This window comes from Harpegnathos saltator, unplaced genomic scaffold (assembly GCF_003227715.2).
Source record: "Harpegnathos saltator strain DR-91 unplaced genomic scaffold, Hsal_v8.6 scaffold124, whole genome shotgun sequence".
NCBI lineage: Eukaryota > Metazoa > Arthropoda > Insecta > Hymenoptera > Formicidae > Harpegnathos > Harpegnathos saltator.
The window spans coordinates 65,652-77,407 of NW_020229900.1; the positions used below are offsets into that span (position 1 = coordinate 65,652).

The 11,756-nt window shown below is 37.4% G+C and overlaps 2 protein-coding genes across 4 annotated transcripts; both read left to right on the forward strand.

Moving 5' to 3' along the window:
- The first annotated feature begins 1,867 nt into the window (after positions 1-1,867).
- LOC112590275 (uncharacterized) lies at positions 1,868-4,280 on the forward strand. Of its 2 annotated transcripts, XM_025306239.1 has the most exons (4): positions 1,868-2,173; positions 2,414-2,645; positions 2,932-3,197; positions 3,297-4,280. In XM_025306239.1, the coding sequence occupies exons 1-4, from the start codon at positions 2,095-2,097 to the stop codon at positions 3,365-3,367; spliced, it is 648 nt and encodes a 215-aa protein (XP_025162024.1). In that variant the 5' UTR covers positions 1,868-2,094; the 3' UTR covers positions 3,368-4,280. The 2 variants fall into 2 exon arrangements, with proteins under 2 accessions (XP_025162024.1, XP_025162017.1); XM_025306232.1 differs by having other exon boundaries at positions 2,932-4,280.
- Positions 4,281-4,752: 472 nt separating this feature from the next.
- LOC105190863 (hypothetical protein) lies at positions 4,753-8,292 on the forward strand. 2 transcript variants are annotated; one of them, XM_025306244.1, is made up of 3 exons: positions 4,753-5,009; positions 5,232-5,466; positions 6,868-8,292. In XM_025306244.1, the coding sequence occupies exons 1-3, from the start codon at positions 4,934-4,936 to the stop codon at positions 7,298-7,300; spliced, it is 744 nt and encodes a 247-aa protein (XP_025162029.1). In that variant the 5' UTR covers positions 4,753-4,933; the 3' UTR covers positions 7,301-8,292. The 2 variants fall into 2 exon arrangements, with proteins under 2 accessions (XP_025162029.1, XP_025162034.1); XM_025306249.1 differs by having other exon boundaries at positions 4,753-4,923.
- Positions 8,293-11,756: the final 3,464 nt, after the last annotated feature.

Consider the following 11,756-nt stretch of genomic DNA (forward strand, 5'->3'; position numbering starts at 1 on the left):
ACATAACTACCTATGGCATTTCAGACTTCACGATACATAATGTTCGGTAAGCCATTATTAATATATAAATTGACGCACACCGGTCGAGATACATCTCTGAATAATTTACGCATGATTCAGATGAAGGATGATTGTTTCCATGTGGATCAACGTAAAATCGATCGATAGTCTTATTCTGCAAAACCGATCCACATGATGAATTCAATCACGGATCACGTGAGCACAAAACTAGCATTAAATTGTTTTCAGTGTTTCTTTCAACAACTATAAACGCATTGTGTAGGAGATTAAATTTAACGCATACTTTCCATCCAACAATGTGTCAGCTAACTACGACATACATAGTACGACCGCGTTTCTCATCTCCCAGTTTCCAAAGAACGACTTGACGAATATCAACGCTAGCATCGCTATACAAGGTGGATATTACGAGGACTGGAAAAGGACCTATAAATATTTCAACGTTTATTACGTCAACGTCAACATGGTATTCAAAAGCGTAGGGGATGTTAAGACCACCTCGGAAATAATAAGTAAATGGTATTCCCAATTAATCATCAACATAAATTATTATCAGCAAAACAACTGGGGAGCTATAACTTCCCGAAACATGCATGTAATTCAATTATTCGCATCTAATATTCTCCGAGCAACAGAGAGAGTGAGAGAGAAAGAGAGAGAGAGAGAGAGAGAGAGAGAGAGAGAGAGAATAAAATTTTCTTGAAATATCCAATTAACGTATTGCTGCCGCTTATTTAGACGTGCAATTGTCTCAATTTTATCGCAGTGACGAAGCACCCATCACTATATGATAAATATTTATCTTCAGAACCAATTGTACGCAATTATTATTTCATATCGAGTAACCATTCACATGTATCGAAACGTCTTTTCTGACGTCTTTTCTGACAATGTTAGGTGCGCATAAAATAATCAAAAGTGCGAGCATGACAACTGCTTATGACAAAATTCGAATGACTGTGCATGGTATAAATAATTTATTGTACTTTTATCTTGATAGATAAAAGTTTAATAAAAATACTTAGATTCATCGCGAATCTCTCGTTAGAGTTGTAACGTCAGATGATATTTCCTGCATTATCATTTCGGCTCCTTCATCGTTCTTCGTCATAATCAATCATCGAGCAACCTTGATCATTCGATGCACTTCTAACTTTGTCGTAGATAGCATTTACAAACCATTATGCAAATCAGAATAGACTTGGTTTCTTCAATGCAGCTTAGAACGTAACCGATGATAATAAACGATTTTGTAAAATAAAACATCATTCTAACACTTCCATATTGCTGACAGTTTTATCACGCAAATATAGTAGCACAAGTATGATACAAAGTGATTTTGTATTTTGAGAACATGTAACAAAGAGTTATGTATGTTAAAGGAAAAATTTGAAGCATAGCACATTAATCCTTGACTAATTTAACGTGAAAGCTATATATGTGTATAAACATTCACGGAAAATATTTTATGCGCTCCCGAACAGATAACAGTGTGAGTTGAAGTTATTAAAATTCGGGGGAGATATATTTTTCATATTCAAATATTTTCTCGCTTAGTAAAATCTACCAAACAGAATTTCCCGATGTAGACGCGAATCGATCGTTCCAATTGTTAACTAGTCGAAAACTGACATCATCAATTTAAGTCTCAAAATGCGATGCGATAAGGTAAAAGCTGATGTTATAATTTTAATCGACAAATTATTTCGTTCCAAATAATCGCCTCGGAGGATAACAATCGTAAAGGGAAACCTTTTGCAAGGATTCAGCGAAAATATTCGTCATGTGTTTACATATTTATCGTTGTTCTGTCAATGCGTCTTCGCCTCAACGTTGAACAAGGAGATAACTTGTGATTTACATCCTGTTGATGCGTGATCGCTGAGTTTAAAATACACTCTCGACGCGTCGAACCGATATGTTAACGAAAGTCGTAAAATCGAGAACAACGCGAGTAGCTGAATTATTGTCGAAATCGTACGGTTATTTATTATTACCACTGGTGATAAATCTACACGTCGAAATCGCTCGGCATTCGTTAAATTCGAAACAAGAACCTCTCCGCAGGCAACAATGCATACCATCTTTGCTCTTTTCGTTATAACGAGCGGCTTCATCACGGAGATGTCTGCCAACTATTTAAGGGACAGATGTAAGTAACATTGCGATTGTCGGATAAAGTAATATTCTCCAACAAGTATCGGCACGTATGATGCTCACTTTCCTGCAGCCATCTTATGACAGATAAGCGCGATCTTACATATTCGACGAACCGCGTCGATTTTTCTTCTCGCGGAACCGCACGTTTTCCGGATCGAACGTGAAATCGGCTTATGCCGCTTTGATGTACGTGCAAAAAAAAGATTGCAAGGACACTTTATTTTGTTGTTAGTACCAAATCTACATACATGTCCGAAATCGCGACTTCAAGCATGCTTACCGCGAAGTTTGGATTCGATGAGGCCTTACTTAGCGCAGGGTGTTCCGCAATTAAGTATACCTTCTTTCGAGCCATATTATACGCAATTTTATAAGATGACCTTCGAAAATCAGTATATCCCTATGATAAAGTTTAGAGATACATATATCAACAGTATATCAAACTTCACGATAAGTAGAGTCAGGTAAGTAATCATTATCTAAACATTACATAAACACATCAGCGAATTATTCGGTACTGTTAAGCCAATATTTCACTTGTACGACGAATATTGTCAGATAGAGAATTCCTACAGTGTCCGATGGGAGTGTTAAAAATGCGCTAAGCAATCAATTGACATATCCGTACAATACTCGCCGTATAACAAAAGAAATTGTAACAACTTGGCCTAACGAGACGACCACGTAGTGAATCCAAACGCGATTTGTAACCAGCTGAGCACAAAATTACCCTAAAATTCTTGTTTCCAGAGTTGTCGAGGATCATTATATTGAGTTTCTAGCGCGCTTTCCATTCGTCGGTGTGTCCACTAAGTTCAATGCATACGTTTCATATACGTCTCCTACGCTTATTAAAAGTAGCAGATACAGATTAAATAGCAATTTTACGAACGTCGTTGCTGAAATTATTATACGAGGCAGGCATTTTGAGGACGAAGAACAATATTTTTACGTGAACAACGTCACCGTGGCAATCTTAAAGTTTGAAGGGATGAAGACTAATAAACAACAAAGAGGTACACCCGAAAACGTAACGCAGTTGGCAAATGATTATCTTGCACTTGAGTGGGATCCATTGACTTACGAAATAATTTATAACATCAAAAACATTGCAGCTGAGCTTATCCAGACCATTTGGAATAGGATTTACACGAATTTCCCAACTGTTATGTTAACGTCTCGTTAAAACGCATCGTCTTGATTTTATTGTCATGATGAAGAGATTAATCATTTTATAATGAGTGTAACTTGCTAGCACAATTAGTTGTGCATTACTTATTTATTATTTTGATACGGAGATTCGTATACGCTGCTTTAGAAAATGGCTTTTTCTTCCAATGGGGTTCAGTGCGCATCAAATGCGAACGAGTGCTCGCGGGTTTGCGGTTGTGACAGAACTCGCATGATAGTACACTATGCACACAGTATCTCTTTATTGTACTTTCATTCAATGGATAAAAGTATGATAAAAATACCTATGTTTCACGCGTTTTCTTCGTTATACTTGCAATGTTAGATATCTCGTGTACCATCACTTCGGCTTTCGTCATAACTGATCAAGCTCGCGAGTTGTCGCTTGTAATTGGAACCATTTCGCCTTATCAATCTTATCGGTAATAATATATATATAGATTCTTCCTAGACCTAAAGATCCTACGTTAAAGACCCTTACACTTTGTAAACTTGGATATACGAAATACGATTGTAAACTTGGAGCTGGAACAACCTGGACAATTTTTTTTCGGAGCATTTTTCAACACCAGTCAATGGTTCAATAAGACAAATTATTTTTTAGCGGTCCAAAAATAAATTCTTTCATTGAAGCATCAGCTGTATCTTAAACAACATCCAGAACAATTTTGTCCTGACTGTAAAATAAATTCGAGTATATAATTATCCGGAAAGTACGCGTATACTTGAGAATTTCTAGAAAGAAAAGAATACGTGCAATAAGCGAGATATTTGTTTTCCTCGCAGAGAAAAAAATCCATGTAAGAGCGTTTGCAATATTGATATTTTTTCTTCGCGTGAATAACGGCGCTTAGATTATACAAATTTATTTGTAAATTTAACCAACGCAATAAAGAGTTATGCACGTATCAAGTGAAATTTCATATAATATGTAATTCTACGTAACTCCTCTTACTCGTTTTCCTTCTCTCTTCCTTTCTCTTTTCAACAATGAAAAAATTCGACGGCAACGGTAGAAATATTTAATATTTTTAAACGTTTTTCTTTCTCAATGTATTATCACTTGATCTCTTCGAATAATATCTAGCAAAATTCATCGATCCATTGCACTTCATCTTCCGCAGGACACGAATAATTGTCCCATTATCAATGCTTTAAAAATTAAAGACTGCGTTTTACATATTCGCTTCGCAATGTATGTTCCTTTCAAGTAGCCACCTTAGCTAAGATCATAGGATTTCGTGAGAACTTTCGATGTAGATTTACAAGTTCCATATTATTCTCTCGACAAATGCTTGGCACAATGTTAAGCCACAAGGCCGCTTGTGATTTGCATTGTGTGTACACGTGATCGTCGTGTCCGAAATACGAATCCTGACTCGTCGGACAAATATATTAACGAGAGACGTGGAAACGAGAACAACGCGAGGTGGCTAGTTGTCGTCGAAATCGCATAGTCGGAACATTATCGGTTAACAGTGAAATTCGCGCATTAAAGTCACTCAATATTCCGACGCAACGTTAAATTTGAATTTGACCGAGGATTTTTCGGTAAGCCACAATGCGTGTTATTTTATTGATCTTTTTGATGAGCATGGTGACCATGGTGAAGTCTGACCGCGATCTAGGGATTACGTGTAAGTAACCGTGCGATCATCTCGCAAATCCGAAAATTTTCTCGAACAGCTAACATTTGTAACTCCGTTTTAATCTCGCGAATAGAAGTCTATTCTAAGAGAGATACACTTAATCTGAGGTATTTTTCGAGTTGACCCGCTGCCTTCCGACGAATCGTGTGTTTTTCAAAACTGACATATGCGAGAAAGTAATTGCGAACGCAGTATGTAATTTGTTCTTAGTACCACAACTGCACATTTGTAACCAAAGACAGATGGAACTAGGATGTATAAAGCGCAGCATAGAATCATTAAAGCCTCACTTGAAGGATGGTCTTTATTCTTTGGGTATTCCGACGTTCAACCCGTATTATATACCGACTTACGATTTTTCCATGTCGGGTAAATACTCAAGCACCACGACGTTTTCGGATATAACAATCTCCGGAGCAGCAGACTTCAATATAACGGAGTTCAAGTAAGTAATCGCGATAGAGCATATCGACATACGATATACAAACATTCATTCGCGATGCGCGATACAAGCGATCGTCTCATCCCGGATATCGATTTTAGAGTCGATCATGTAACAATACACATAACAATAGACGTAATAATGTGGAGCTAATAGCCTTCGTGTATCACTGCAAACTCGAGTGTTGTTTTCATTCAAAAAAAGTAATTTCAGAACAAGCATTTAAATTTTAGAGGATTTTATTCTTATATGTGGCCACAAGAGGATTCCTTTAGGATTAAAAGGAACATATTATAAACGCATTATACTTAAAAAGTTAGAGGAATTATATGTTACATGTACGTATGTGTGTCTGTAATGCAAATTTTATTAATTTTAATATAAATTTCCTCTTATACACAAATTATTTAATTTTTTTTAAGAGGATTATTATTTATTCTTACTATACTATACTTTATTCTCTTTCTTACTAGTTAAACTACTTAATTTGAAAAAATTATGATAATGTATAGCAAGAAGTAATGTATATATATATATAAATATACTTCTGGCTCTAGTTCTACGATAAGTAAGCACGAATGAAATAAGACCATCATAACAAATAAATTTCCAATCAGTTTTGTCATGGACTTCATAGCTGCAAAGATGTTCATCATAATCGATGGTATGAAACATAGTTGAAAGAAAGAAAATATATTTTCTAACTTCTTGCAATAGATTATAAACTGTATTTGACCAAATATGGGTAAATTATCTTCGTTATTACAACAACACATATACCCTTTTTAAAAAGCATTCTAAATATTCTGACCCATGAGTATATGGTTATTTTTTCGTTCATGTCTGGAGATGGAGCATGACTAAACAAAAGAAGCCGACATTCAAATCAACATATTCCTCTTCATATAAAAGGAAAATTAATTGATATAAGAGAAAATTCTCTTGAAAACGGTTAGAATTTAATAAATTTTAGATGAATAGTTCACTTTAATCGCTTTATAGGAAACTCTTTTTCCCGTAAACGGCTTAGAATATGAGACTATAGGAAAAATCACTTTCTAAATAAAAAAAATAAATAAAAAATAATGTCTAAATAACGTCTAAATGAATTAAATGACGTAGCTTAAGACGACAAGAAACATGTAAAGAAAGCTTCAGCCTATACGTGTCAAAATAACACACTCGGGTTTGCAATGTAGTACAAGAAGTATCGTCGAATTCCTGCGTCGCCGGGAAAGAATTTTCGCGGGAATTGTTAAATTCGACCGACAGATTCGATGACACTTGTCGTACGACAAATGGGACGATAATCTTCTTCGCCCGAGGAGAAGCTGCATCGCGAATTCGAGCGCGGCTGAATCTCAGCAGCCGAACAGTCATTCTAAAGGACATTCTCCTTTTCAGCTACGCAAGGCAAAACATGATGTTAAAGGCGGAATTCCCACAGATTAAATTGCGCACAAAATACCAAGTAATGACCAATTATACGGGGAAGCCCATAAAAGTAGGCCGATTCCCACTGACAGCAACTTTTAGAAACGTCACCGCCGACGTCGTTATATATGGCGAAAATTACGATAAAACGGAAACAGGCGAGGAACATTTTGAAGTGACGAATGTCCAAGTGCGATTGAATATCACTAAAATCTGGTGGAGTAAATCATCGAGCTATAACGAGATGATGACCATTTATTTGAAACAATTTTTTAAATATCAATGGCAGATACTAATGAACCAAATACACCCGACGGCCGAATGGTATGCTGCCAAAGTTATCAAGGAAACCGCTAACAACATCTATGCCAACTTCCCTCTGAGCGTATTGTGTCCAGACTAGGCATCTTCTTGCCCTCGTTTTATAGCCGCGACGACGAGCTAGATGTCTTTTTTTGTGAAAATTGTAAATTGTCGTATATCAACGTGCACGGCCGATCGCGCGCGCGCGCGCGTGATTGTTACAAAGTGAGAACTCGTGTGCGCTCGTTTGCATGATGGTTCGCGTTTGATCCTTTTTCAGGCGAAGACGGTAATCGCTCGTGACAGAGTCGGAATGTCGGTACGCGGTGTAAACGGCAGCTCTTTATTATATCTTCACCTGGGGACAAGTAGAAATATAATGAAAGCACGTATGGAAGATTCTCAGTGAAATCACATTCCAACCGAATCCTCCGTCGCACTTGCAACGCCGGACACGTCACGTGTACCGTCACTTTCGGCTTCTGTCCGATGACCGATTAGCTCGCTCGATCATAGTCATTCGACGCGTTCTTTTAGCTTCACCGGTGAAATAGCGCGCAGACGGTTGGTTATACGATAGACGGATAGACGGATAGACGGATAGATGGGGAGACGGATAGACGGATAGACGGGGAGACGGATAGACGGATAGACGGGGAGACGGATAGACGGATAGACGGATTTCCACTCGATTCGATTTCAACACTTCCCTCCCGATGCGGCTCGCAACGTCACCGATAGTTTAACGAGAGAACTTTGTAATTGATTCCCGGAAGTTTAGTTCTCTGATTGAAGCATCTGCTACGACTCGAGCCGCATCGCGAATGAAGCGCGCAAATCTCACGATAAAAATAAAACAAGAATACGAAATGTGAGTATACATAGTACTCAGCGGTCGCAGGTCAGCAAGATCATAAAAGTATTTGTTTCCTGTAGATAAAAAGAGAACTTTTTTTCCGATGCATGCATAATATAGACATTTTGTATCGAGACGACAGAGAAAATAAAAGTTACGATATGCGCGAATGTACGAACTTATAAATTTGTACTTTGAGAGTGACATAATAAAACGTTAGGCATGTGACCAGCGAATTTCGAGATAATTCATTCATCGCGAGTAACGTAGGCTCGCTTTTCGCCGCGGAAAGGCAGTTCGCCTTTCAATGCAGTTCTCGCGCGCGTTGAATGCACTTGTTCCTGTCTTTATTCGAGTCGCTTACCCACGCGCCACGGCTTCTCGCGTCGTGCCGAGCATCGAAGACACCGACTCGAAAACATGGATGATACGTCTTCAGGTATCCTTCAAAATAGCGAACGTTCGATGCCGGCAATGTTAACACGTTGCGGGAAGCGAATGCTTTTCAGTGGAAAATTCCGTCCGCGGCTGTGTGAGGTTTAGAAACGGAATTTAAAAAAAATATACACCCAAAAAAAGGAATTTCAGAACAAGCAAAATTATCTAAATTTTAGAGGATTTTATTTTTATATATGGCCTCAAGAGGATTCCGCTAAAATTAAGAGGAAAATATTCTAAACATATTATTCTTAAAGTTAGAGAAAATATATGTTATATATATGTTATATATATAATGCAAATCTTATTGATTTTAATTTAAATTTCCTCTTATACAAAGATTATTTAATATCTTTTTAAAGGATTATTATTTATTCTTACCGAACTTTATTCTTACCAGTTATACTGGTTAATTTGAAAAAATTATTATAATGTATAGCGAAAAGCAATATATATATATAAATGTACCTCTAGCTCTAGTTTGACAATAAGTAGGCACGAATGAAATAAGATCATCATAACAAATAAATTTCTAATCAGTTTTGTTATGAGTTTTATAGCTACAAAAATGTTTATCATAACCAATTATATGAAACATAGTTAAAAGAAGGGATATATATATTATTCAACTTCTTGCAATAGATTCTAAACTGTATTTGACCAAATATGGGTAAATTATCTTCGTTATATGTTAAAACAACACACACATCTTTTTTAAAAAGCGTTCTAAATATTCTAACCAATGAGGATATGGTTATTTTTTCGTTCATGTCTAAGTCCTGAGACAGAGAATGACTGAAGAAAATAAGCCGACATTTAAATCAACATATTCCTTTTCATATAAGAGGAAAATTAATTGATATAAGAAGAAATCCTCTTGAAATAAAAGGAAAATAGTTAGAATAATATCTAACAAATTTTAGATGAATGGTTCACTTTAATCGCTTTGTCGAAAGAGGAATCCTTTTCCTATAAAAAGCTTCGCGTATAAATATGAGACTATGAAAAAAATCATTTTGCAAATAGAATACTTTTTTTGGGTGTATGAACGAGTTTTATCGCCGATTAGCTAAAGTTCGCGAATATATGCAAACGTTCCGTGGTGTTATTCATTCAATTAATAGGTTAATCAATAAGTACCAGCAATGTTGCATTGAAGCCATGCAATTTGTTTACATTCTTAAGAACCGCCGAACGTCGTCGCGATTATGCCGAGAGCATCGCCAAGGCTGCGGAAAAGCCTTGGTTGCCACGAGGAAGTCACTCGACGAGGTTCTCTCTGGCTGATCGCCGAAAAGGAGAGACGTTGTAAGTCAGAAACTCTCGGCAGACTTTAACGTTCGCGAAAGCTCGCCTTCGCCAACGCGGCCAGTTCAAACAGCTTTTCCATCTTTGCTACTCAACATCGCGGTTTTATCACATCTCATACGCCGCTCTTATGAAACCAGTCGCAGCCTTGCAGAAGATTGTCTACAAATTAGCCTCTAATAAATAGCTTCTCGCTCAATTATCATCTCATCGTGTGAGATTCCGATTAAATGTGCGATGTAAATCCTGAATAGTTTCACGGAAACGAGATCACTCAGGATAAAAAACAAATAAAAGTGAGGAATTATGTACGACGGTCTGAGAGTCGACCTGCCACACACCTTGACATTATTTGTCACGTACAACCGCGGCACGCATTTACGAATAATCTCATTCATATATCGCGCGTGATAGACGAAACATAATGAGTGATAAAGACTTCCCCGAGAGGACGAATACGAAGAGACAATGGAACGTTTGATTTTTATGGTCGGAACGAGCTTACTTTCGATCACCGCGGAATAAAATTCGCAGCCTAATCGGCTCTTTCGGTTATCCTTCGATATTTATAGACAAGACACCGACGGATTTCTTAATCAGGGAATATATACATATGTTTTTTGTTTATTGAATCATCCGCGGAAAATGCCTTAGCTGGTAATGTTACAATATCCTTCATAAATAATGAGCTGTAGCTGTGTATAATGTACATAAAATTACAGCATAACATAAAAAATTCCTGATTACAGTATAATGTATACAAAACATTTCTCATGTTACATCAAACTTCATCTCGAATGGAAGATTACTGGCTATGAATATGACTGCTCCGATTAATGCTCCATAAATCAAAAGAATGACAAGCAATCCTTTCCTTTTTCCTTCTTTTTGCATTAAAATATGACAGAGTGTTTCGCAAAGCAATCATTAGACGCAATCTTCTGTGAACTTTATCAAATTGTTTGATAAAGTCCACAGCTAAACATCGCAAAATATGATTTTGCAACTGTCATGTAATAATCCACTCGCCATTATCATTGTTATTAACAAGAAAAGGTTGGGAACCCGGAAATTCAAAAAAATATGAAACTTTGTGTGAAAGTAAAGTACTAGATGTGCAACTAAGTTTCCGGGTTTTTTGATCAATGAAAAATGGAAAATTCTAAGAGAAATACAAAAAATGGTTTATTCAAAATATCGTTCCTCGCTAACTATACATTTTTGCCATCTCTCTGGCAATACATGAATACCGCGACGATAAAACGACGCGTCTTTGGACCGAAACCATTCATGCAACCAATTTTGGCCAGGTCTGGCGAATACGGCGGATGCGGTAGCAGATCCCATTTCAGCGTTTTGTTAGTTAGGTCCTGGACGATGGAAGTGCGAATGGCACGGAGCGTTGTCGTGCTGCAATATTACTCGTTCGTGTCTCGTGTCCTATTCTGGCCGTTTTTCGAGCAATGCATGGTTCAAATTGATTAGTTGTTATCGGTAGCGATGCCCATTGACAGTTTCGCCCGCTCATTCAGCACCTCATAGTACACGATTCCTTTCTGATCCCACCAAACGCAGAGCATTGTCTTCTTTCCGAAGCGATTTGGCCGTGCCGTCGATGTTGATGCTTCGCCAGGTGAAAGCCACGATTTTCTACGTTTGGGATAATCGAAATATATCCACTTCTCATCGCCAGTAACAATTCGATGCAGGAAACTCTTTCTTTCATGCCGCAAAAGCAAAATTTCGGAAGTGGCTCTTCGATTTTCCATCTGTCTCTCGGTCAACTCATGTGACACCCATTTTCCTTCCTTTTGAATTTTTCCCATGGCATGTAAATATTTGAAAATACCTTGGCGAGTCATGTTTATTATCTCCGCAAGTTGATCTTGTGTTTGCGTATCATCTTCATCCAATAACGCTTGCAAATCGGCGTCCTTAATTGTTTTTAGTGGTC

Coding starts and splice junctions, on each gene's coding strand:
- LOC112590275 (XM_025306232.1), top strand. CDS start 2,095: ATGCATACCATCTTTGCTCTTTTCGTTATAACGAGCGGCTTCATCACG. Junction 2,174..2,413: donor CAACTATTTAAGGGACAGAT/GTAAGTAACATT, acceptor TTTTGTTGTTAG/TACCAAATCTACATACATGT. Junction 2,646..2,931: donor TTCACGATAAGTAGAGTCAG/GTAAGTAATCAT, acceptor TCTTGTTTCCAG/AGTTGTCGAGGATCATTATA.
- LOC105190863 (XM_025306244.1), top strand. CDS start 4,934: ATGCGTGTTATTTTATTGATCTTTTTGATGAGCATGGTGACCATGGTG. Junction 5,010..5,231: donor CCGCGATCTAGGGATTACGT/GTAAGTAACCGT, acceptor ATTTGTTCTTAG/TACCACAACTGCACATTTGT. Junction 5,467..6,867: donor TTCAATATAACGGAGTTCAA/GTAAGTAATCGC, acceptor TCTCCTTTTCAG/CTACGCAAGGCAAAACATGA.